The sequence below is a fragment of the Chanos chanos genome, chromosome 13 (genome assembly GCF_902362185.1).
Source record: "Chanos chanos chromosome 13, fChaCha1.1, whole genome shotgun sequence".
NCBI lineage: Eukaryota > Metazoa > Chordata > Actinopteri > Gonorynchiformes > Chanidae > Chanos > Chanos chanos.
In genome coordinates, this window is record NC_044507.1 from 22,466,918 (window position 1) to 22,490,761 (window position 23,844).

Genomic DNA, 23,844 nt, shown 5'->3' on the forward strand with positions numbered 1-23,844 from the left:
ACAAAAATACAAATATCATACAGTACAAAATACATAAAAATTCATTATGGAACGGAGGAGATAAGTAATGTCTTGTTATGAGAAACGAGCGGACAGATTTGTGAAGTCGTACGCGTGTGGACTGTTCTGTCACGGCTCCTTTACGTCAACGACAAATTAGACTTCAGTGCTTCTCCAGCTCCCGTAATAATGGAATGAGGAGCCAGTGTGAAGCAGTATGTGTTTCCTTTTTCACAGTCTTCTCTGGTGTGGCTGTGCTGATCAGGTGAAGGTCTCTGTCAGCTTGCTGTAGGTTTTTCCTCTCATAGTTCTGCATACCAGTGAGGATTAGTATAAATCAAATCTCTCCATTATGACCACATACGCTGCCCATAAGCACGGACACTGTGTGTCCTCATGTAAAACTTGGTAAGACATCAACTGTATTACATTTCCCTTTTTAATTAACATCCAATCATTCCACCATTACTAGACATAATCACCCTATCGCCTCCACTGTGGACGTAGTGAGAGTTGTGTAGTAGACTCTCCGTTGACCATCAGAAATCCAACTTGTCTCTCTCTCAGAATGATATTATGGCACTTTTAACAGAGCAGGACAGCTACACTGGTCATGCCTGTCCTTCTAAAAGCTGACTGCAACTGCAGTGCTGCATGCAAGTAGAGGCAGGCTGTAATTCATCCATTGGGCATCCTGTTGCTGTGGAAAGTTCTGGATTTAGAGTGCCAGAACAGTTTAAAATGATCAAGCCCCCATCTGTTTCACTCGGTAGAGGGGGCTGACAGTTAGAGGTTTCTTCAATTCAGGAAGAGAGTTCAGACCAGCCCTGCCTCTCGGCACATCCTGTAAAACTGACCACGCTGAGCGATCAGATTGGCTGGGGTGTCCATCTCTGCTATATAACCTCTATCCATTACAATCACCCTGTGTAAAAGAAATGCGATAATCAGCTTTAATATTCTCTATTGTGAAATGTCCTTACTCAGTTTAAAGTTGTACAAAAATGTTCAGTGAAAATCTGAACCTATATCTAACCTGGTGTAATCCATGATGGTGTTCAGTCGATGTGCAATGGTCAGAACGGTGCAGTCTTCAAACTGGGTTCGGATGGTGGACTGGATCAGATTGTCTGTCTCCAGATCCACAGCTGCCGTGGCCTCGTCCAAAACCAGAATCTTGGTCTTGCGGAGGAGAGCTCGAGCCAGGCAAACCAGCTGCCGCTGGCCCAAACTTTACCACAGAAACACAAATAATTAGAGATGTCTGAGAGATGCACAGAACACAATAATAAAACAATGTAAACACTCTGAGAAACTAGGAGCAGTTCATCGCATGGTTCAGTATAGTGGCGGGTTAAGGGAGAGGGATGCTTTTTCACTGGGTTTACTGGTACCTGAGGTTCTCTCCTCCCTCTGAGCACTCGTGGTTGAGTTTGTCAGGCAAACCAGACACAAAATTCTTCAGATGTGCCAGTTCCAGAGCTCTCCACACCTCCTCATCTGAGTAACCATCAAAGGGATCCAGGTTCATGCGCAGAGATCCAGAGAACAGCACCGGATCCTTAAGAAAACCAAAAGATCACCGACACAAACTTCTTAGCAATCATTGTTTTAATAAAAGTGTTGAAGTTTTTAGCTTTTACTCAAAGAGAAACACATCTCAAACACATCTCAAACACATCTTTCATTTGCAAAAGAATCAAAATGTAAATAATCTGTCCCTCTGAGTATTTGGGTTTCATAGTTAACACTTCATGGGCTGTTGACTTTTCAGTGTACCTGTGGTATGATGGTGATGCGAGACCTCAGTTCATGCAGACCGATCTTGGCGATGTTTATCCCATCGATGTGGATATCTCCCTTAGCAGCTTCCAGGATCCGGAAGATTCCCAGAGCAAGAGAGGACTTTCCAGCTCCTGTCCTCCCTACTATTCCAACCTACGAATGTGTGACGGTTAGATGACAATACACACAGTAAAGGAAAAAAGGTACACCTGTGTGTTGATATTCACCTTCTCTTTCTCCTTAACACTCAGAGTGATTTCCTTCAGGGCCCAGTCCAGACCCTTGCGATACTGAAGTCCGTATTCCCTAAAGTCAATAGTGCCAGTTCTTGGCCAGGCCAGTGGGAGGGGACTGTTCTCCACCGTCCAGGCTGCCTGCAGAGAATCAGCACGTTCATTGGAAAAGGAAGTCATGTATTCAGCGTTAGGTAAGCGCGGGAGAAAAAAAAGAGCGATGAGAAACGTGCCTCTTTCGGTGTGTCCGCATACTCCTTCACCCGCTCCACTGACACAATGTTGTTCTCCACGTCTGTCCACGCTCGAACAATCCAGCTCAGGATTCCTGTCACCTGCACGGTATTTACACATGTTTAACAGTATTTACACATGTTTAACAGTATTTACACATGTGTAACAGTATTTACACATGTGTAACAGTTAGCGGATGGTCAGATATAGTTTGTTGTATTTGTTTGTTAGTTTGTTAATTAGTTTGGCTTCTATCGAGTCATTTAATTCTTGCTCAAAGATTAGGGATCCCCTGACTGATGTTTACACCAAAACAAATGGTATAAATCTATAACTGTAATTACTATCTGGTACACCATCATGTTCAGATTAAACCAACGTTTTGACCCGTTCAGTTCTAGCCAACTTGTCCGAATCTGTGAGCGCATTTATTTAGATGAGTTTTAATTTCACAGGTGCAGACAGTTGATGTTGATAGATTAGTAACCATCAGCATGGCAGCTGGTGGCACTAGCTTTCAGACATACTTTTGTGATTAGATGTTATGTGTTCATGAAATGAATCTTTGGGGGGGGGGGGGGGGGGGATACACTTAAGATGATTTCTGCCAAAGAGCGGTTATGTTGTATGCACTGAATAATGAACAGAACTTCGAGCAGTGCCAGTTTGTCACAGTAATTGTTTTCACCATCATTTTGATGGTGATCTTGGTTAGACTATCCCTAACATTGCATTATCAGTTGCTGAGGTTGGCTATCTTTGTTGTTATCAGGGAGTGATCATTTTCTTTTATTCTCTCTTCTCCTTTTTTGTCTTACCTGGAGGGAGTGGGAAACTGCCAGTCCCACAATGCCGGGGCTCAGAGTTGCCCTTCCCATTACAGAGAGTATAGCAGCTGCAAGAACCAACAGGTTCCCCAAGAACTCCAAGTTCACAGCCAACCACCTGTAGAAATCACAGGCTGAATGTAAACACTTGGCTGGCGATGTGTTTATGTTCGGTCAAGATGTAAAAATATCTATTTTACGACCACATTGTATAGAATGAGTGAAAGGACTCCTGTATAATAACAGGCTCTGACCTGGTGGCCACAAATCTGGGGAAGTAAGAGGTCTGGTTGTGGTCCACCCTGCTGTTTGCCTCCAGGATGAACCTGGGCTGCTCTCCAAAGGCTCGAATCACACTGACTCCCTGCACTGTCTCATTGAAGTGCGTGTAGATGGGTGAGCGACTCACTGACTCCAGCCTGCGCAGCTGGCAGGATGTGGCCACGTAGAAACTCTACAATATGTGGAATGGTGAGCTGACAACAGAACTGTTGTGACATTTTCTCCAAAAATAAACAGGGGAGATATTTAATTATTAATAAGATAAGCTCGAGTAAACTCTACCTGGATGAAGGCATAGAGGAGCGTCAACGGGAGAATAACCACTCCAGCAAAAGGTGTCGCCATCAGCACGATGATGCAGACCTCCATCATTTTGAAGACGTAATTGAGCATCATCTTCAAACCATCGGGGATCATGCAGTCAATAGCATCCACTTCCTTAGAGAAGCGGTTCAGCAGGTTCCCGCTGGGAGTGCACTCGAAAAAGGACATAGGGGAATGGAGCACGTTGTTGAGTAGGTCCAGGTGCAGGTGATGAGATGCTATGATGCCTCCCAGAGATATCGCCACTGTGGTTCCGAAAATTGCCACACCTGAAAAAAAAAACAACGTGAAAGTAAATAGACAGACAGGAATTGGCTCGTGATCTCTTTGCTGGTGCTGAAACTCAAAGATCACCAACCTTGTGCAAAACCAAGAGCTCCAAAAACACCAAGCTTAAGATCTGTGTCTATCTGAGTGCCATTGACAACGGGGTCATCGGCCCAAAGGCTTAGCCAGTAATTGTAGGCTAGGGAGGCAGCCTGTTGGAAGGCATAGAGGAAGAGGATGGGAATGATGAAGGCCAGGCCGATGGTCTTGAAATAGTCCAAGTACATCTCCAACTTCACCTGTATGATGGGGTAGAAAGGAGAAACAGACGATACAGAGCACTCTCAGAGATGATCGTGGGCCAGTGTACTGTACTAACAGGTTCCCTGACAGCAGACAGCTCGAAATAGACCTTTTGCTAAAAATCTCCCCTCTTTATGGCAGTGTTGTGGAACTCCTACCAAGACATTGCTTGTTTTTTTATGCAACTGTCACAGTAAAATGAAACATCTCACTCCTTTTCAAACTCACTCTGCCTGTGTGGGCTTTGTCAGCCTCAGTCAATTTCCCCAGTTCCTCTTGGTCCTGTTCTTGCTCTGAGTCCGATATGGCCTCCATGGTTTGTATGCTAGCACTTCCCATGTCTCCGCTGCATAAAACACAAAAATGTTTAGTCTGACTGTTTTGTCAATCATTCTGTGTAAACTTCTATTTGAGAGTAGGTTAGCAGGTTAAGGTTAGGTTATGTATGGTTGCTCTGGATTGATTCTGATTTTGCTGAGAAGGTGATTTAGGGGCGGGCCTTACCTGATGAGTTGCTCCTGTGAGAGGTCGATAGAGAAATCCGTCATACTGAGACGAGAAACAGATTTCCTGGTGCCTGTGATGAGAACAGGAACAGAATTAAATATACTGACATGGTGCAAGACTTAGAAGAATTAGAGTTAAGAGGTGTGATCACTGAAGTTATCCTTTATCCCTCTGCTAAATGAGTCTGCTAAGGTTTGCGAAGCAAACAGTCAACACAAATCATGGGCTTGGCATCTCTGTGGTGCCGGCAGTGGAGTCGCTCTAAATATCACAGTGGCTTTACCACTCACTGAGCTAATTATACTTGTGTTTCCTCTGTTTTCTCTTAGTAAGGGCCCAGTGCTCTACCCCATGCTTCAACTGTCTTTTCCCTCTCCTCTGAGCTTCAAAAACATGTCCTGATGATCAGCCCTCGACTTTGATCAGCACTAGAAAGCCTCAGAGACATGAGTGTCATCATAACACATGCTGATACTATTGACACTCAGTTGAGACCAGCAGCTGTATCTAGAAAAACATTACAGCACTCTTTAAGGTCACATTAAATGACCAGTGAAAAGGGGCATTATCTCTGGCTGCATGCCGGTTTACCTACGAGATTCTTATCTCTCAGGATAAACAGCCCCCCCCCCCCAAAAAAAATAGGAGTGTGGGGGGGTGTCACCTTTGTAGAGAATTTTGACATGTTCTCGTTAACCTGTTCACTTTAAACAAGATGACCTGTATTTGAACCTCTGTGGTATGAAATGTTCTCCAACAGTATGGAGAAATGTGTTGCTTAATAAAACGACAGATGACAGGCTGCCTCTGTGAATTCTGATAAACAGTATTTGAAGTTTTCCGCAAACCACAAAATGTTACAGCTGTGATCAAGCACAGTAAGCCTGATCTATATTCTACTTACATGCCCATCGCTGATTTAATAAGGGAAATAAACACACAGGAACTAAAACTGAGAAAAAGCTCTTACATCTCTAACCCTCAAGTCCTTGCTCGTTTTTGATCTGATATCAAAGCATACACTGGATGTCTCTTAGTGAAACCTAGTTGGGCACTGAGGAATTTTAATTTCACATTTTCATTTACTTGCCCACTAAAACACCGTTCATCATTTCTTTGTTGTTCATCGAGATTTTTCTGTAATGTCGTCAGTTATTCACTGAGACACTGTCACTTATTATTAGTCATGATTTTACCTTCATTAGCACTGATACCGAAAAACGAAAACAAATTCAGTGAGTGACCTCATAAACCTGGTGAATCAGGGACTGAATAAACCTGTTAGACGTCATGGACTTTGTACAGCATGTTACGAGTCCAGCTTACAATCATGGACCTAACCTTGGCCTGCTTATTCTACAGGGATTTCACAACAGATATCTGGTCTATTTGTATTTCAGGTTACTATTTGTTTTTATTTTCTGTCCCCACTACAAACTGAAATCGAGGCTTTGCAGGCTGTGAATAAGGCATTAACTATTAATATGAGATTCGTAATTATTATAAATTATTCTATCGCACAAGTTATACATGTCTGCTGTGATGACTCAGTTAACAGTCTCATCGATCCACATTGGAGGAATTATCAAAGTATCCTCTGAAATATCAGATTAACTGCACCCCTTGTCATGATGCCCTCCACCTAAAACTGTGATTGATGAAAGATACATCAGAAAGAAGAGCCCAGGGCAGGAATAATGAGGCTATGAGGCTGAATGAATGTGGAAGAAAACCTAGTCACAAAAAACTTTGGACATATTTAATGAACACAGTCGGATAAAACTTGGCTAAGAACTGAGCTTTAATCTCGGCTGAATACTGACAACTACAATAATCTTCACTCTTCCCTGCAATTGGTCAGCCACCCTTTAAAGCCCCACTCGATTGGGTGCCACTTGGATGTGATGCTATGGCGCTCATAATTCAGCCTACAGATGCTTGAAGAGTCTTTAGAGGTACCTGGGAGCAAAGTCACACAGAGAGAAATTGGCCACGGGCCTAAACTCACTGGCATGGAGCCTGAAGAACCAAGTCAAAAACCTGGGTGTCATCATAGCCTCTGGGGCTAAGCTGTAATACACCTATCAAACACACCACCATTATCAGTTATTTTAGTATCTAAGGTCACTGGAACAAGCTTTTCACTCTAAGGCTGATACGGAGGAGCTGTCGCATGCTTTTATCAGTTGGTTAAACTGCTGAAATTCTATGTTAATATTGTTTATGTAAAAGAATTGGCATGTTATGTTGTTTTTCGATGTTTTATTGGGCTATTCTTCCTGTTTTTGCTTTTGCTTTAATTCTAATGTATTATATTATTAAGCTTGTGAGGCACATGCTGTGCAGTTTGGTATGAAATGTACAAGTGAAGGTTGACCAATGGATGGATGAAAAAAAGTACGTCTGGGAAACAAAAGTAGAGGTGCTATCTTCTTTTACCACAGTCTGCTCAAGCTTTTCACCCTGCATTGACCCTCGCATTGACCCTTGCATTGACCCTTACATTGACCCTTACCTCTGTGTGTGGAGCTCTCTTTACGTTCATTTCCAGCAAATGCTTTTACAAAGTCTGCAAAAGTGTCCTTCCTGTTCAGCAGCTCTGTGTAAGATCCCATCTCTGTAATCTCTCCATCCACCATCACTAGGATCAGGTCAACCTGGGGCAGGAAACTTAGCCCGTGGGTCACCAACACACGCGTCTGCCAAACAGAGGGACGGAGCGTTAGCCAGCGGCTTCATGCACAAAATCTTTCAGAACATCTCGCTGAAAGACAGCTAATATCCAGCTCTTTCTCAGAGATTAAAGTAGCACTTCAATTTAGAAGTTACATCTGTGCTGCTAGAACCATGTCTGCAAGATTTTCTTTAGAAGAATCTAGAGAGCTTTCTTTTGTGTCATTTTCTTTTTCTTCTTCTTCTTCTTTTTTTTTTTCCGAATTTCACAGTGAGATAATTACCTTGTTTTTAAGGATCCCTTTTGGCCCAATAACTCGGTCAAAGATGTGCTGTCCCACATGGGCATCAACGGCCGACAGCGGGTCGTCCAACAGGTAGACGTCGGCTTTCCTGTACACGGCACGTGCCAGGCTCACTCTCTGCTTCTGCCCGCCTGACAGGTTCAGGCCCTGAGAGACACAGAGAACACACTTAGCTTTTACACGGCTCACAGCTTGGCTGAGCCAGCATGCCACCCCCTGCTTTTACGCCCATGGACAACTTCTGCAGTGACCGTAAGATGGTTAAGGTTGAAGTCGGCATAAGGCTGGAGTCCTGGTCAATACCAACGCACCTCCATACTCTTTTGTGTATGCTTTCAAGTACAAACAGTTTGTGTGGTTTTTTTAATATATAAATGTTTACATTGTTATGATTTTTCTGTTAATCTGTAAGATAGCCTACTGGCCCCTTTTCAAAACCATTGTAGTTTTCAATGATAGCAGGGGTTTGGCCTCTCGGGTTTGGTTTTGGTTTGCATTTGCATTTGTATGTTTGAAAATATGCTCCCTTCCATTGCAAATGAACAAATGGTCTACTGACATAAACAACAGAGTGAAGTCCCTACCATAGCACTCCTAGTACCACGGCCAAGTGACTGTACTGTCCAGCCCAAAGTCAAGACAAAAATGTAGGAATTTTACCTTCTCTCCAATCTCTGTGGCATCTCTCGCAGGTAGAATCTCCAGGTCTGGTAAGAGAGCACAGGCCTCCACCACTCTGTGGTACCAGCTGTCCTTCTTCTCCCGCCCAAATACGATGTTGTCCCTCAGGGTGGCATTCTGGATCCAGGCCTGCTGAGGCACATACGCCGCCGATCCCTGGAAAGTTCGATTTTCGTGATGAGTAAATAAACGACGGGTGAAAGCTTGGATTTATGAAATGTTCTGCTGTGGCCTGAAGTTTTGTTGTGTGGTGAGTAGTGAACCTTCACTGTGACGTGTCCGCTCCTCTTCTCTGTTTCACCCAGCATTGCAGAGAGCAGAGACGACTTGCCGCTACCGACATGACCAACCACTGCTACCAACGAGCCACGCTGCACTCGCACGTTGATCCTGAAGAATAAACCAATAAAGCCACGCTGAGCTGCTAATCTCCACACAGCATGTTTAATCACAGAGGCCACAGCGTCAGTGTTCACACTCACCTCCTCAGGCATGGAGGACCATCTCTGGCCCAACTGAACGTACCATTCTCAATCACGACGCCATCACCATCTGAAAGATCATTAGGAGACGCCAAGAGAAAATTACCTATAAAAGATGCTAGAAAAAGCTCTTTAGGCCATTTCTAACTGCCAGTAAACCAGGAATATCCTGTCTGGGTTTTTCTTTTTTTATCAGAGCCTCATATGCACGTGCTATCCATGTATTCTGGGAGAGGCTGTGAGGAAGTCTTCCACATAACTGAAAGAGGACCTTCCTCATCTCAGTGAAACTGTCTTCTAATTTTAGTCTGTTTCATGGCTCCAAACATAGGAATTGTATAGGCTCATTATGTCCTGTTTGCTTACTCCAGGGACTGTTTCAACTTTAGCCCTAAGGTTGAGCTGTGCGCCCTCTTTTCCTGTGTCATAATGAGAGGGCGCAGTGCTCTATACTGTTCAGTCGCACCCCCCTACACGCACCAAGCAACCACGCTATTTAAGCGTCTTGTTTTTGAATTTATTGTCTATGATTGTCTGAGATGTAATTCACAGCCTTTTCTAACAGCGTCCTGCTGCAGATGTACAGTAATAGCTGCTAAAAGGTATTGTGTTTGTCAGCAGAGTAATCTACGCTGTTTTTTGTTTTAATAGGGATGTTGTTTGAAGTTTTATATGCTTTGGTTCTGTAATTGTCCTCCTTTGATTTGATTGGATACATAAAAATATTTCTCCTTTGTTTGCACAGAGATTAGATGCAGCTGTTGTTTATCAGGTGTTTTTGGATGAAACACGGCATAAATTAAAAAAAAAAAACGAACCAAAAACACTCACCAGGATTGTAGGGAGCTTTTTCTACGTTGTCTTGCTTCAACTCGTCCTGACAGAGAAACTTTCCAAGCCGCTTCAGTGAGACAACAGCCTGGAGAAAAAGCATTTCACTAATTCACCTCATATTTGCGTTGACATTTGACTTTAGAAAGGGAAATTTTAAGAAAGTGCTCGAAGCAATGGATGGGATAGAACACTTCGTTTGAACTCTGGCTGTTAGGGGGGGAGTGGTTCCTCTTATTGTGCCTTATACCTGCATGGTCGTGCTCATGGCGAAGGGAAGCTGGCTCAGTGGTGTCTTGAGGATGTTGATCAGGGCCATGGAAACAAACACTTTCTGTGCATCCAGAACATTCTTCTCATCAATCAGCACATAGACCCCAAACATGGCGAATGCAATCTACAAAGAAAGCAGAGAAAAAACACATAGAACATATTCAACGGTCACTTCTCAGAACCGTCCAGTTTTTCCTACAGGTGTCAACAGAGCAAGATTTCTCGCATGTCTTAAGTTATCTTTGTATTTCAGCTCTAACTGCATTTACACTATTTATCATTAACGGTACCATCTTAACTCCAAATATCTTCAGGTGTCATGTCAAATATACCAAGAACGTTGAAGAGTTGAAGGAGGCGATGGAGATGGAGTAGAGGATCTGAGATTTCTTCAGGGCGTGCAGCTCTCTCTCCCTGTAGCCCAGCACTCGTTCCTTGAAGGCCTTCTCCCATGCATAGAACTTCAAAATCTTTATTCCGCTGAGGATCTCGTTCATTAGTTTAATGCGTCCATCCATGTACTTCATCTGCACCTCCTGAAAAAATTCAAACACGCTCGATCAAAAACACATACCGACCAATAAAGGACGCCTGAGTAAGAGTTGCGAAATTGCTCTCCGTGGAGCTCTTTGACATGTAGCTCAGTTTACACTGCTTGACAGATGTGGAGTATTGAGAAAGCAAACTGTGTTTACAAGACCGAAGCATAGAGTGCTACTGCCAAGTGCCTGTTATTCTGGACAATGTAAATGAAGGAATTTTGCTTTTACAGCAATGGGAAACCCTCAGTGGTTGTTTTCCATGTGCATATAGTTGGGCTATCAAAGGATAAAAAGCATACAGACAGCCCACATGCTCACGCCACTTTTCCTATTTCATTTAAAGCAGATGTGGGACAGTAAAGCAGTCCTTAGCGTGATGCCTTGAACTTACACAACCCCAGAACACCCACGAGCGAGCTGGAACTCTATTAGTGGAGACTCTTGTCATTCAAGTGAGTGGACGTGCAGCGAACATACCTGGAGTTTGCTCCTCATTTTGGCAATAAAGCCATTCAACGGGAAGATGAGAATCACTGTGGCAATGCCAGCCAAGGCTGATGGACCAAGGCGCTGTTTGGGGATGGAAAAGCGATTAGTTGAAGAAATCTTCCAGAAATATTTTTGCCCTCCACTCAATGAGAAAAGAAGAAAAAAATGACTGTGGATGTACTTAATAATTTGACAAAGATTTATATGAGGACTTCACCTGCCAGAGGAAGAAAAGGCAGAGGGCAATTTCGATGGGTGCCACCCAGACTGCGTTGAAGTACACAACAAAGTCCATAAGCTTCTGTGTGTCAGCGGACACTAGGTTTACGATCTCCCCGACAGTGCAGGTTCTGCGAGCTGCGTTATTGAGAACCAGAGACTGAGGGGACAAAAAGAGACACAGTGGTGTTGGAATAGCCTGTGTGTGTGCGTGTGTCAGTCTTCCACCAACTTTTGCAGCGTCTACCCAGGGGGGAAACGTACCTTGCGGTAGACCAGACCCATGACGGCGGTTTTGACCCTCATTCCCACAGTGAAGCAGGTGTACATATACTGGTGATTGAACAGGGACTGCAGGCAGGACAACAGGAACATCAGGAAGGCAAAGAGGTAACCCTTCCACAAGGGGGCGTCTTCATCCCTCACAAAACCCAGCAGCAGACTGTGAAGGGGACACAAAATTACTGAGAGAGAATCATTGGGCTTGACGCTTTGATTCTTACGAAAACGTACGAAGGCTTATCTCAACAGCGTACCGATTAGAGATTCCTCGTTCAAAATGCCAATTAGTGAAGGATTACTCTTAACTCTTTGTGTAGAAACCTGGCTCTCTGAAGACATTCCACACAGACGTATTTGACGGTGGAATGTTATGCCTCGCGGTTCTTTCCGTCTTAATTTTGGTCCACGATTCACATCTTTGCTCTTTCCTGTATACACCTCACAAGTCTGAACCGCTCTCGTGAGTCATCTGTTTTACAGCTCTAAAAACTCGTGCACCATCCTTAAAAAAGCGAAAACTTTGTTTCCCAAAATGCAGCATTGCCAGATACGGATGTTATAACAGGAAGCGAAAGAGAAGCCGCAGCTTCAGTGGCCTAGTGTTGGGAGACTGGGGTTATGAGGCAGCGAGGTCGCTACAGCCGCTTGTCTGGTCTCACACTTGGCTGGTCTCGTATTTGGCTGGTGTTGGGCTGTCTTTTTGTGGCTGCCTTGTGTAGTGTCAACCTCGCTCCAGCACTGGGAAAGGCAGAGCCGCAGAAATCAGGATACTGTACTGCAGGCAGCAGTTAGTCTTCTGTCTGAGGTTAACAGGGCATAATTAACATTGGTAGTGTGTGGCTCTACCATACTAGATGGAGCTGTTATTTCTGGCAGCTCTGGTGAAGGGGAAGATTGTCGCGCGCACACACACACACACACACACACACACACACACACACACGGAGCGAGCAGTGAGGTCACTGGGTTCTTTTGGGTTGTTTTCCATATGACCAGAGACAAACCCTTGGGTGAGTCAAATGTTCTTCCATGCAACCCTGGCAAAAATTAGACCCATTTTTCCATGTTATTCGGAATTATGTCATATGCCTTCATAGAGCTTATGGTCTAGTGAGCTAATCCACTGAACCATGATTAATTCTCTGGCCTCTAAACTGACGTCTCACCTCAGCACCTGTGGAATGGAGAACATGAAGGCATCATGGATCACCAGACAGAGCGTCCCAGACAGGAAGAAGGACCCGAAGTTCTGAGCCAGTGTGCGGAGCAGACAGAGCCCGGAGCTTTGCTCTCTGCGGAGTTTTCTCAGGAGCTGGGTTTGCTCTGTGATCCTGTTGCCCAGAGTCTGTGCAGCCTTCAGGGACCTTTCATGCCTTTGTGTGAATGAAAAGATATTTCCCGTCAGTGAGGTTCTTTTTCTGTCAGGCAAGAGGAAAGGCCTTGCTCCATGTGATGCATGTGTGATGCCTTACTGCTGGAGTTTGGCCCGCTGTTCTGCCCACTCCCTCTCCAGGTCAGAGATAATCTGCTCAGATGTGTCCTCCTCCCTCAGTGACCAAAGGTCTTCAGCTTTCAGTGGGGATCGGTATCCTTTAACGACCAGCCTGCATACATCACACACGCACACACACACACACACATCACACACACACACCAGAATTCAGCTGTTACGACTGCATGAAACACCCTCAGTTATGTTGACAAATTGTCCACCGGTTGTTTGCATTACGAAAAATGAAGGATGGCCATACCCACTATACCACCAGAACAAAAATTTGGACAGGAAGGAAGCATCTTCAACTGGGCAAGGATTCTAATGGAAATGGAAAAAAGGAGAAGAGACTGGGTATGTTCAGACTGGAATTTTTAAAAAAAAAAGTATTTGCGAAACATGGAAAGAGAATGCAGCGACTTGTGTGGCTCTGTACCTTTACAGAAACCGGTTTCATAGCATTTGGACGGCGATCAGCAAAGCAGCTTAGTATCAGCTGAGCCAACTGGAGAGAAAAGTAGGCAAAGAAGGCTACAAATCGCATGGCATCACTCGCAAAACCCTGTAACACAGAGAGAACATTGACCCCAAATTTGTGAGATTTTCGACAGAGTTTTTGAAATGACTGTAAAACATCATTGTACCCATGGCGAACATGTCATCATTTATTTCGAATTCAGATGCATTTTAACATATAATTTTATATAGGTTAACAAGACATTTCTGTTAACCATAAACTATATAAAAATGTTAGTGTATGGGTAATGAACAATAAATTTCTGCTCCTTAAGAACTGAAATTCCATGTCAGTCTGATTTTAATGTAAACAACACTATTAAAAAGAACTGTCTGCAAATGATCACAAATATCAAACATTTGGCTTTGCCTTAAAATAAATAAATAAATAAATAACTAAAGGGAGGAGAAGAGGCTGGTTTTTCCCCCCAGTTTTTGCCTCTGTGGACTATGCCAACCGGCATACTGCCAGTGAGGGCTGAGATGGGTTTTTGGTTGCATCCACAGACTTCTGCCAGGGATTTCCCATGTTCCCCAGGAGGAGACGTCTGTGACTGTGGAGGCTGTGTGCTTCCTGCCATAAGTGCTGGCTTCTGCCTGTTACCAGAGACGGCCAAACAACAGGGCCGATCAGAAATGAACCGCCTACGGGGCTTCGCCATGGCACACAGAGCCAGGGCACACAGAGCCACGGCACACAGAGCCAGGGCACAGAGAGCCACGGCACACAGAGCCAGGGCACACAGAGGCAGGGCAGCAGAGCCACGGCACACAGAGTCACGGCACACAGAGCCAGGGCACACAGAGCCACGGCACACAGAGCCAGGGCACACAGAGTCACGGCACACAGAGCCAGGGCACAGAGAGCCACGGCACACAGAGCCAGGGCACACAGAGGCAGGGCAGCAGAGCCACGGCACACAGAGTCACGGCACACAGAGCCAGGGCACACAGAGCCACGGCACACAGAGCCAGGGCACACAGAGTCACGGCACACAGAGCCAGGGCAGCAGAGCCACGGCACACAGAGCCAGGGCACACAGAGCCAGGGCAGCAGAGGCAGGGCACACAGAGCCAGGGCACACAGAGCCAGGGCACACAGAGCCAGGGCAGCAGAGGCAGGGCACACAGAGCCAGGGCACACAGAGCCAGGGCACACAGAGCCAGGGCACACAGAGCCAGGGCACACAGAGTCAGGGCAGCAGAGGCAGAGGCTGTGGCTGTTTTGAGGATTGTCCCCATTTGAATGTTTGCTTGTCTCTCTGTCTGAAAACGCCGTATGGCACAAACCGTAGCCTCATGCCAGGATTAGTGACTCAGTAAAGCTTCTCTGAACACTCCTACACCATTTGCAGCAAAAGCCCAGACCACAGCACGAATATATTTACACCAGCAAATGGATTTTGCATGGAGGAAAAATTAAAGCCCCGAGGTATATCATCGTCTATAAGTAGAAAAAATTGCGGTATACTCAAAACCAAGAGTGTGCTTCATAGTAAAGCACATATAATAACCACCAGATGATGTGCGTCCTACACCTGGTTCTGATGTGTTTTCTCAAGGCTGAGGTGGGTCTTTCTCTATAGCCTGGCTCTACCACAGCTCTGACTGCATCTGATCTTTACTGCATAAACTCTTTATGCCCTGTGCCAGGGTATGTGGTATATGTGCAGCTATAATGAGGCCATGAAAACAAGCCCTGCAGTGGGGCTGTAGGAGTGCAGTGGGTTTATGGGAGTCGGCGAGGGTAGCCAATCCCCGTCAGCCATCGACAAAAACAGTGTCAAATGGAACGGCTCTTCAAAATATGTAGGGCAGTATGACTGCGCGGCCTCGGACAGGACATGTAAACACAATCCTTATTTTCACTTCACGCACCCCAGACAGCCACACACGTTCATCCTCTGCATGTCCGAGCACCACAACATCAGAATAGAAATCTTTTCTGCTCAATATGGACATGCTGCACAGAGTGAGGTCCAAGCACAAACTAGTCATGTGGCACACGAAGAATGTATGGGATAGGACAGGGCTAGCCCAATCATAATGGATCGGGCTATCACTATGGCAGTGTTAAAGGATCAGGGAGTTTAGTCTGGGCACAGTGTCATTGTGAACCTCAAGTTGCAGTTGTAAAATTTCTCTGTTTATATCCATTTTAATTTAAAATCTTAACGTAGTGCCTGACTGCATCAGGAGATGAGTTGATCTGCCAGTAGATTTGGACTATGTGTTTTACATTAGTCTAGCCCTACCAGGGGAGCTCACAGCCGGTGAACAAACACTACAACTGACTGAAAAGTCTTACATTTTCATGACACTTCATCAGCATGTCTGCATGGCTTGGCTAACCGCTGTGTTTTTCTCAATCTGTGCAGTTGTGTGTATGTGTGTCTGTGCCTATGTGTGTGTATGTGTATGTGTTTGCGTCTGCCGGATGTCACGTACACTTGTGGACTTGCCTATCAGACTGTGTGCTATAAAGTGGTGGCCTTTGGTTTTAGCATGTCTGGCTTCTGGAGCAGACCATTCATCAGCAGTGGTAAAAAATCCAGTGTTAAACCAGAGCCTGAAAAGTACAGGAAACGTGAAAGTGAAATATGCGTGCTAACTTTCCTCGTCCGTGTAGATGACCATTGTCACATTCAGTGTGGCATGTTATCTTATGTGCGTGAATATGCATTTCTCAGTCTGGGACAGCGTGCTGATTGCGGGGTCTGTGCCTAACTACAGTGGAGTAATAAGTGAGGGAGAAACGGCATGAGACAGACAGCCGGGACGGCGGGAGGGGGCGCTGGCTGCGGCAGCATCCTCAGACGCGTGTGGCTTCTGCTATCTGTCTGGAAAAGCACCAGCAGAAAGTCAGAGCAGAGCCGTTTGGCAGCAGACACCTCAGGGCCAAGACAAAGGGGGACATTGAGTGGGACACAGTGACCAGACTGTGGGGCAGGGCTGTGTCACGCTGGCAGCCTGGGGAGCTACATCTGTAAGCACTCAGTTCACGCCCCCACGCTGATAGTCCCGGCTAAGTTTAGCTCCGGGCACGATGGCGAATGTTCATTAGGGTTAGCCGCGGAGGGAGCGTGCTCTGTGCGTGCATAGGTAGTAAATGAGAACTGGTGAGGCATTTTATAAACACTTAAGACATCAGTGTGTTGAGGTTCACACAGGCATAGAAAACAATGTCATAGTATTTTAACATCATACAGAGTGCCGTACTCTAACTTGATAGTATACTCGACGTAGCATTGTACACAGACAATTATTGTCGTATTTTATGTTTAGTGCTTAGTATGGTCCATGTACACATACTCAAAACGTGATCTAACTCTGATTTAATTTCTCATTTTACGACGCTTATTGATCGAACTCTTTTGTGGTGTTATTTTCTGTTTGACGTACCTCGTCCATGATGGCCTGTATGTTGGCTCTGAAAGGGACCACAGAACACACCACTGCCAGCATCCAGAAGAGGAAGAGGAAGACAGAGGAACGACAACCTCTCATCCTCTCCAGGTGAATCACAGAAACAGCCAGCACCTAGTGGAGCGAACGCAAAAGGTAAATACCACAGACGTAGGACTGTTCGTGGCAGTTTCACCTGTGGAGCCTGGTCTCAGTCCGCTGAGATAGCTACAGCACGCGTACAGTGTGATGTGTCACTCGTAGGGCATATATTCAACACACGCGTACAGTGTGATGTGTCACTGGTAGGGCATATATTCAACACACGCGTACAGTGTGATGTGTCACTGGTAGGGCATATATTCACAACAGCTTTGTCAGTCTGCACGGCAACGATGTTTAGTCTGTTTCAAGACAGTAAAGGGTGAGTTATCTCGTTGGGCAGATCCAAAAAAATCCTTTAATTGCCGTCACTATTGACTCTGGTGTCTACAGTGACCACAGGTGAAAGGAGCTTATTTACATGGCTCCACAGAGGCTGGGCTTTGGCCAGACACCGACAGTTTATACGGGTTTATGTAACAGATATAACACGTGATAAATTTTTGTGTCTTTCACGGGTTTCTACAGAGGAGACCTGAAAAGAAAATAAAAAACATATTTTTTCTTGTGCTCCATTAGTTGAGCATAGAGCGTGTCTCTCTGACATCTCTTGAGAGTGACGTCCAACGGCAGTTTATTTCATTTTATTTATTTATTTTTTTTGCCAAAAAAGAGAGAAACATAGAGATTCGGAGGAATTTGCGCACGTTAATGGAAACACGATGCAGTATTTGCTGATTTAGCCATTTTGTTATTGTACGTTGGGTCATTACTTCAGTGTGAACTGTGCGTGGATGCTGCCACTTCTCTGTGCTGATATACAGGACTCCTTTGCTTTACATTCAGTCTGTCCACTGCGGCGGTGCGTTGTGGTTTGTTTGGGTGTTGACATGTGTGAGTTGTAGTTGGACTGTGAGCCAGCTGGGGCAGAGGTTATGAGTGAGTCTTACCATCGTTAAGCTGCGTATCACTGGACTAAGCACAAACACCATGTGCTGCTCGATCTCTCTGCTCCTCTCCACCAGCAGATAGAACAGCTCCAAAAAACCAAAGGAAGCCAAACAGAGCCCCAAGCCCTGTACCAGACATGTGCATACACACACACACACACACACACACACACACACACGCAGACATGTAATCATATCTGAAGACATTCCACACATTTTCAGGGAATTCTCTTTCCAAAATATAAACTGCATTCTTGTTTGTACGTTGGCCATGGCCTGTGCAGATGGGGAAGGAATTTTGAGGTGTTTATTGTCATTATATGGCAACTGCTCATGGTTGACAAATGGATTTTATTTACTACATGTCCTGTCATATCATAAGAGTGAAATGAAAGCTCTCTTTGAGAGTCTTTGAGTCTTGAGTACAGTATGAGTACACTATGGGTACAGTATGAGTACAGGGTGAGTACAGTATGAGTGCAGGGTGAGTACACTATGAGTAGAGTATAAGTACAGTATGAGTACAGTGTGAGTACACTATGAGTACAGTATGAGTACAGTGTGAGTACACTATGAGTACAGTATGAGTACAGTGTGAGTGCAGTGTGAGTACAGTATGAGTGCAGTATGAGTACACTATGAATAGAGTGTGAGTACAGTGTGAGTACAGTATGAGTGCAGTATGAGTACAGTATGAGTACAGTGTGAGTACAGTATGAGTACAGTGTGAGTACACTATGAATAGAGTATGAGTACAGTGTGAGTACAGTGTGAGTACAGTATATGGGATCTGTGCGCGTTTCACTGCATGTTGACTTGATGTGACTCACCGTCTTGGCACAGCAGAGGCTGGATACAGAAATGCGTCCATAGTTGTGGAATCTGAGGTATAAGAAGTAGAAAGGTGCACACAGCCATAGGTAGATACAGGGAAACCAGACAAGTACAGTATGCTGAAAACACTGAGTCAGGTCTGGGTTAGCTGTGTACCATGTGAGGTTCCAGTCCTGAAACGCAGAGAAGCACAACACAGGACCTCAGATCACGGACTGACACAGCGGATTTATACACAATAAAGCATTTTACACCAAACACCAGCCTGTAATCATTCAGCACCATTCCCAGACATGGCACGGTCAGTAAGTGTTTCATCTCAATTCGTATGGACACCATTGAATATTTTATGCATAGGAAGGACAAATTAGGCTCATTTACAGCTGAAATACAAACGTAACTATTTTTTAAAGATGGTTTATTAATGCCATCTTACAGATTCCGAGTGCAGACCTGGAGTGTATTTAGACAGCTGCATGTTTTTGTAAGGCAGTAGAGTATATGGCGTGAGGACCGTAGTCACAGAGACTTTGACAGCCCAGATCAAAAGCCCAGCGCAGTGGAGGTGAGGCTGTGCATTAATGCCTGAGGCTTCAGAGCAGGGGATCATCTCCTCCTCTGCTCTTTGTAATAACAAACACTCTGAGACTTGTCTGGCAGACGTTAGCGTGACATACATCCATTTGCTTTATTTAGTTTCGTTTTCAGATTTCTCTAACAAAGAGTCAGTTAAACAACTGTTAGAAAATTGTCCTCTTTTTCATCATGGGGACTATTGTACATGTCCTTGCCTGGGACGGTCTCATCGTTCATATCTGTGATCCACAATAGATGAGAAAGAAGTAAAACCAACGTGAGGGCCAGGACAGTCAGTGCTAATGAAAGAGTCACTTAGGTCAGTTTTTCAGATTGTGTGAATGATGGCTTTAAGTGCCTTCAGCGCCTTCTGGGTGTTTTCATATATATACACACACACACACACACACACACACACACACGCGTGTGTGTATGTGCTGTGATTCCATACTGTTCACTGGTTATGACGGCACTTAATATACAATGTCACATACCATTTTATTTAATTTGTTCCAGTTGCAGGGAGTGCAAATCCACAGCCTCCACAACCACTGGGTAAATTTAGCAGACAGAGATGGTCCTCTCCCAAACATACTGCTAAACATCTGCCCATTCAAAACCTCACTGAGTGTCCTTATTTTTGAGCTAAGTCATTACAGCATCCAAACTGCTTTGTATGAATCTTTAAAAAGAGTATAAAAGTGTTTGAACATCGTCTGGATCAATTACACACAGATGGTGCTTGCCTTCCACAGCACTGGTCTGGGAGACGTCGGTGGAAAAGCTTGTTCTGTAAACAGAGCGGACACGGCAGTCTACAGCTGTGAGCAGCTGATGGGAGTGATGTCCTGAGGTCTGCCGACTTACACTGGATCATATTCTAAAAATAACCTCAGCTTTGGAATTCCCCATGGTCCCCATTTTTGGTAGATTTGGATAATAATTTTCATCAGCCCTACAGCCTAATTTGCGAGATTTCTGTAAATATGCTTCTTTCTGTAACCTTAAAAACAAAACAAAACAAAACAAAACAAAACAAAGAAAAGGCAACCAAAGTAGTATAGATACAGACATTTCTCTGTTTCTCCAAGCATTTGTCTGAGCTGACAGGAATTTTGTGCAGCGAATATTGATTTTTGATACTTTCACAATATTATACATCTCAAATATACTGCACATAGGTTCAAAGTCACGTAAGAGTAAAGTGGCCAGTAGAAGTTATGCATTTAGGGGGGTTTGGTATCAGCCCTGGGGTTCAATCTGGAGTGTCACGTATTGTCATTGTACTCTGTTTCTCTGTCTCTCAATTATAATTATGTACGTATTTATTTTATAATTTGGATATAATTCGGTATTCGGATAGTAGATCGGAAGTGGGCGTGGTTTATATCGGCCGCTACGTTAAAGCGGGCAAATGTTGTATTCTCTAACCTGATGTTCATTGGCGATGCAATTTTTGAGCCTTCAAAGATTTGAAATGATTTAATATTCGCATATAATTCATTATGAAATATATTTCCACCTCTCTCTTTTTTATATTTATTTTTTTAACCAAAACCAAGTTTTAGGAACCGTCTAAACACCCACCACCGCCATCCTTTGACTGGGGGACATTACCAATCAGAAAATGAAAAAAATATTTTGTAAAATGAAAGATTCTGTTTTGCATTGGAAATGGAAACTATTTACAGGAAGGATATACAGAAAACTATCCTCCCTCCAGTTGAAGGTAATAGTCTTAAATTCCAATGATGCCGCGATTCTGAATGTTTTAACGTTACTGCAGTTCAGAAACGTGAATTACTATTTTAAATGGAGGAAATTAACACATACAGCTAAAAACTACAGGTTGCGGGGGTAAACCGGCTACCACACCAGGTTTTTGTCTCGCTAGCTCCAGCACCTGACTCAGTGGGGGCGACTACAGACTATCGATCAACTTTCAGTAATGTGTAGTAAATGAAACGACTGGTTAGTGAAATCAGTCCAGCGCTGGAAACAGAATGGGCATTTTTATCTTGTGGCCATCCACAATGATATGAATCGACTTGAAGAAACGTAATGGCTGGCGCACATAAATGTCAATCATGTTTTTTCCCCCGACTAACAACGAGCAACTTCGAGTAGAAGAAATATCTGTTTCCATCTCATTATGTGGGTTTTCGCATTATTTGGGTACATCTCCAACACACACACACACACACACATATATATGTGTGTGTGTGTGTGTGTGTGTGTGCATATATATATATATATATATATATATATATATATATATATATATATATATATATATATACACACATATACATACACACACACACACACACACACACATACACACCTATATGTATGTATGTGTGTATCAGTTCCAGTGTGTGCCCCTGACCCAGGTCTGTGTATGCGTACTTTCCTAACGGTGTGGTCTGAGGTGACAGGGGGAGGGGTTAACTGACTAGTCAGTTTTATAGTCAGTTCTCTTTTGTTCTCTCTTTCTGTTTCTTTTTTTTTATATATCAGATTAGAATCTCTCTAATTATTCCCTTCTCTCTCTCTCTCTCTCTCTCTCTCTCTCTCTCTCTCGCTCTCTCTTTCTCTCTCTCTCTCTCGCTCTCGCTCTTTCTTTCTTGCCTTCTTTCTCTCTCTGTGACAGCTCACTAAATGCTGCTATTTTCACTGACTGCAGGAAAACAGGTTCATTGCTTAGCCACTCCTGTTTGTTTGGATGTTTGGGCGTAGCTCTCATACTTCTGATGGAGAGAGGGAATCTAACTACACTGCAGAACAGAGTGGAGCCCAGTTCACCACAAAATGCCCACTCGCCACGGAGACACTGACTGTGTCCACCTCTAACCATCTCTAATGTCTCTGTTCCAGCCATTCCCCTCAGTGTTTTTAACTGTCTATGTCTCACTCTTCACCACCAAGTCACATGGGACTTTTTCTGCAAAAGTCATGGCTGCAAAACTCCATTATCATTATCATTATTATTATTATCATTGTTATTGTTATTATCATTATTATTGTTGTTGTTATTATTGTTATTATTATTATTGGTAATTTTATGCAAATAGATAAGCGAGTCATTCTGTCAGGAATTTCCAGCAAAGTATCCTCTAATTCTATCTATCTATCTATCTATCTATCTATCTATCTATCTATCTATCTATCTATCTATCTATCTATCTATCTATCTATCTATCATCAGTAAACTGATCTTCCATTAATATGGGAGATATATGAGATTGACATGAAATCAGACATGTTTTCAGTACATGTGTCTTTCTGTCGCCTCAGTGAAATGCTCAGATCTGATTTCTGCTCTGATCTGAGACGTGTCAAATGATTAATCAACCACATACTTCTAGTTTTAGTCTCAGAATCCATTAGCTGATACCTCAAACCAGGCAGAAGCCATTTACTGTATGACAGTTTCACCTATGTGAGACATACCCCCCCCCCCCCACACACACACACAGCAGAGTTTATCGCTTCTCAGAAACGTGCATAACCCTCAGTGGTCAGTGGTCAGTTCCTTGAAAATGAAACATCCCATTCAAATCATATGAACCTGAGTGTCAGATAAAGTTGCATCACTCTTGCTCTGACCTCACAGTGATCCTGAGTGGAACAGGTATTCTGTTTATTTCACTTTCAGATCTGCGTCTCCATGGTCGCTGTTGCGCCACTCTCAGATTTTTGTTTTTGATTAAAGAGGTTCGTAAACAGCTCTGATGAAATGCAACTACTGCAACACGAGCTTGTGCTGAGACTCCATGGTCAATAGATAAGCCAAGAGGATCAAAGCTATTGAAACATGTTCCACAGCGCTGGGCAAACAGCGTGCTGAACTGCTTTTAGCATACAGCCTTTTTATTTACACTGAAGGGTCATATGTTAAATAAATAACAGCCTAATCAGTGGGTATTAGGCACTATTGGGTTCATGCACCCATATTTGAAACCCAGCCACTTAGTCATTGATTTCAGGAATTCATGACTCATTGCACAGGGGTTGTTACTGTCAGATACACAGGCATCATTTCAAGGAATTGTGCAGCTTCACTCAACCACAGACAAGCACTTTTAAGCACATGTCGTCACTGTGCCAAATCTGTTGAGTATGTCCACAAAAAAAAAAAGCAAAGTGAACAAAAACAAGCATGCTATTAATAAAAACTGCATGAATGATTTTCTGAATAAGATAAAGGGTTTGTGGAGGCATCTATCCTTCTGCTCCATCATCCGGTGCATTACTGTCTATGTGTTATACTCTACATTTTTCTCTGACTCACCCACAGTGGGTCCAGGCCACTTAAGCTGCAAAAGGCATCCATCCAGACCCCTTCCCTGTCTCCAAAGGGTTCCTCACTTCCCTGCTCCAGCCGGGTGCTTCTCTGCAGTGTCTTTAGGTTTTGTGTGTGTGTGTGT

General features: G+C 44.0%; 1 protein-coding gene across 1 annotated transcript; it reads right to left on the minus strand.

The window, feature by feature from the left end:
- Window positions 1-486: 486 nt before the first annotated feature.
- LOC115826534 (multidrug resistance-associated protein 1-like) lies at window positions 487-23,832 on the minus strand. Its single transcript, XM_030790408.1, has 31 exons — window positions 23,709-23,832; window positions 18,835-19,011; window positions 18,005-18,130; window positions 16,950-17,087; window positions 13,474-13,593; window positions 13,291-13,352; window positions 13,012-13,143; window positions 12,706-12,912; window positions 11,522-11,699; window positions 11,256-11,417; window positions 11,027-11,119; window positions 10,340-10,543; window positions 9,985-10,131; window positions 9,735-9,822; window positions 8,904-8,973; window positions 8,685-8,811; window positions 8,401-8,577; window positions 7,720-7,887; window positions 7,278-7,461; window positions 4,760-4,832; window positions 4,484-4,601; window positions 4,044-4,251; window positions 3,644-3,954; window positions 3,334-3,533; window positions 3,071-3,197; window positions 2,252-2,353; window positions 2,013-2,159; window positions 1,780-1,938; window positions 1,395-1,561; window positions 1,037-1,231; window positions 487-925 (listed from the first exon to the last, which is right to left on the minus strand). Exons 1-31 carry the CDS (start codon window positions 23,748-23,750, stop codon window positions 817-819), a joined length of 4,518 nt encoding a protein of 1,505 aa, XP_030646268.1. The 5' UTR covers window positions 23,751-23,832; the 3' UTR covers window positions 487-816.
- Between the last annotated feature and the right edge of the window lie 12 nt (window positions 23,833-23,844).

Bases quoted from the DNA above. Each gene is read 5' to 3' on its own strand.
- LOC115826534 (XM_030790408.1), bottom strand. From the start codon at position 23,750: ATGGATGCCTTTTGCAGCTTAAGTGGCCTGGACCCACTGTGG. The intron at 8,812-8,903 runs GTGAGTGTGAAC...TTTATTCTTCAG, and splicing joins GGTCCTCCATGCCTGAGGAG to GATCAACGTGCGAGTGCAGC. The intron at 1,232-1,394 runs GTACCAGTAAAC...TCTGTGGTAAAG, and splicing joins GAGGGAGGAGAGAACCTCAG to TTTGGGCCAGCGGCAGCTGG.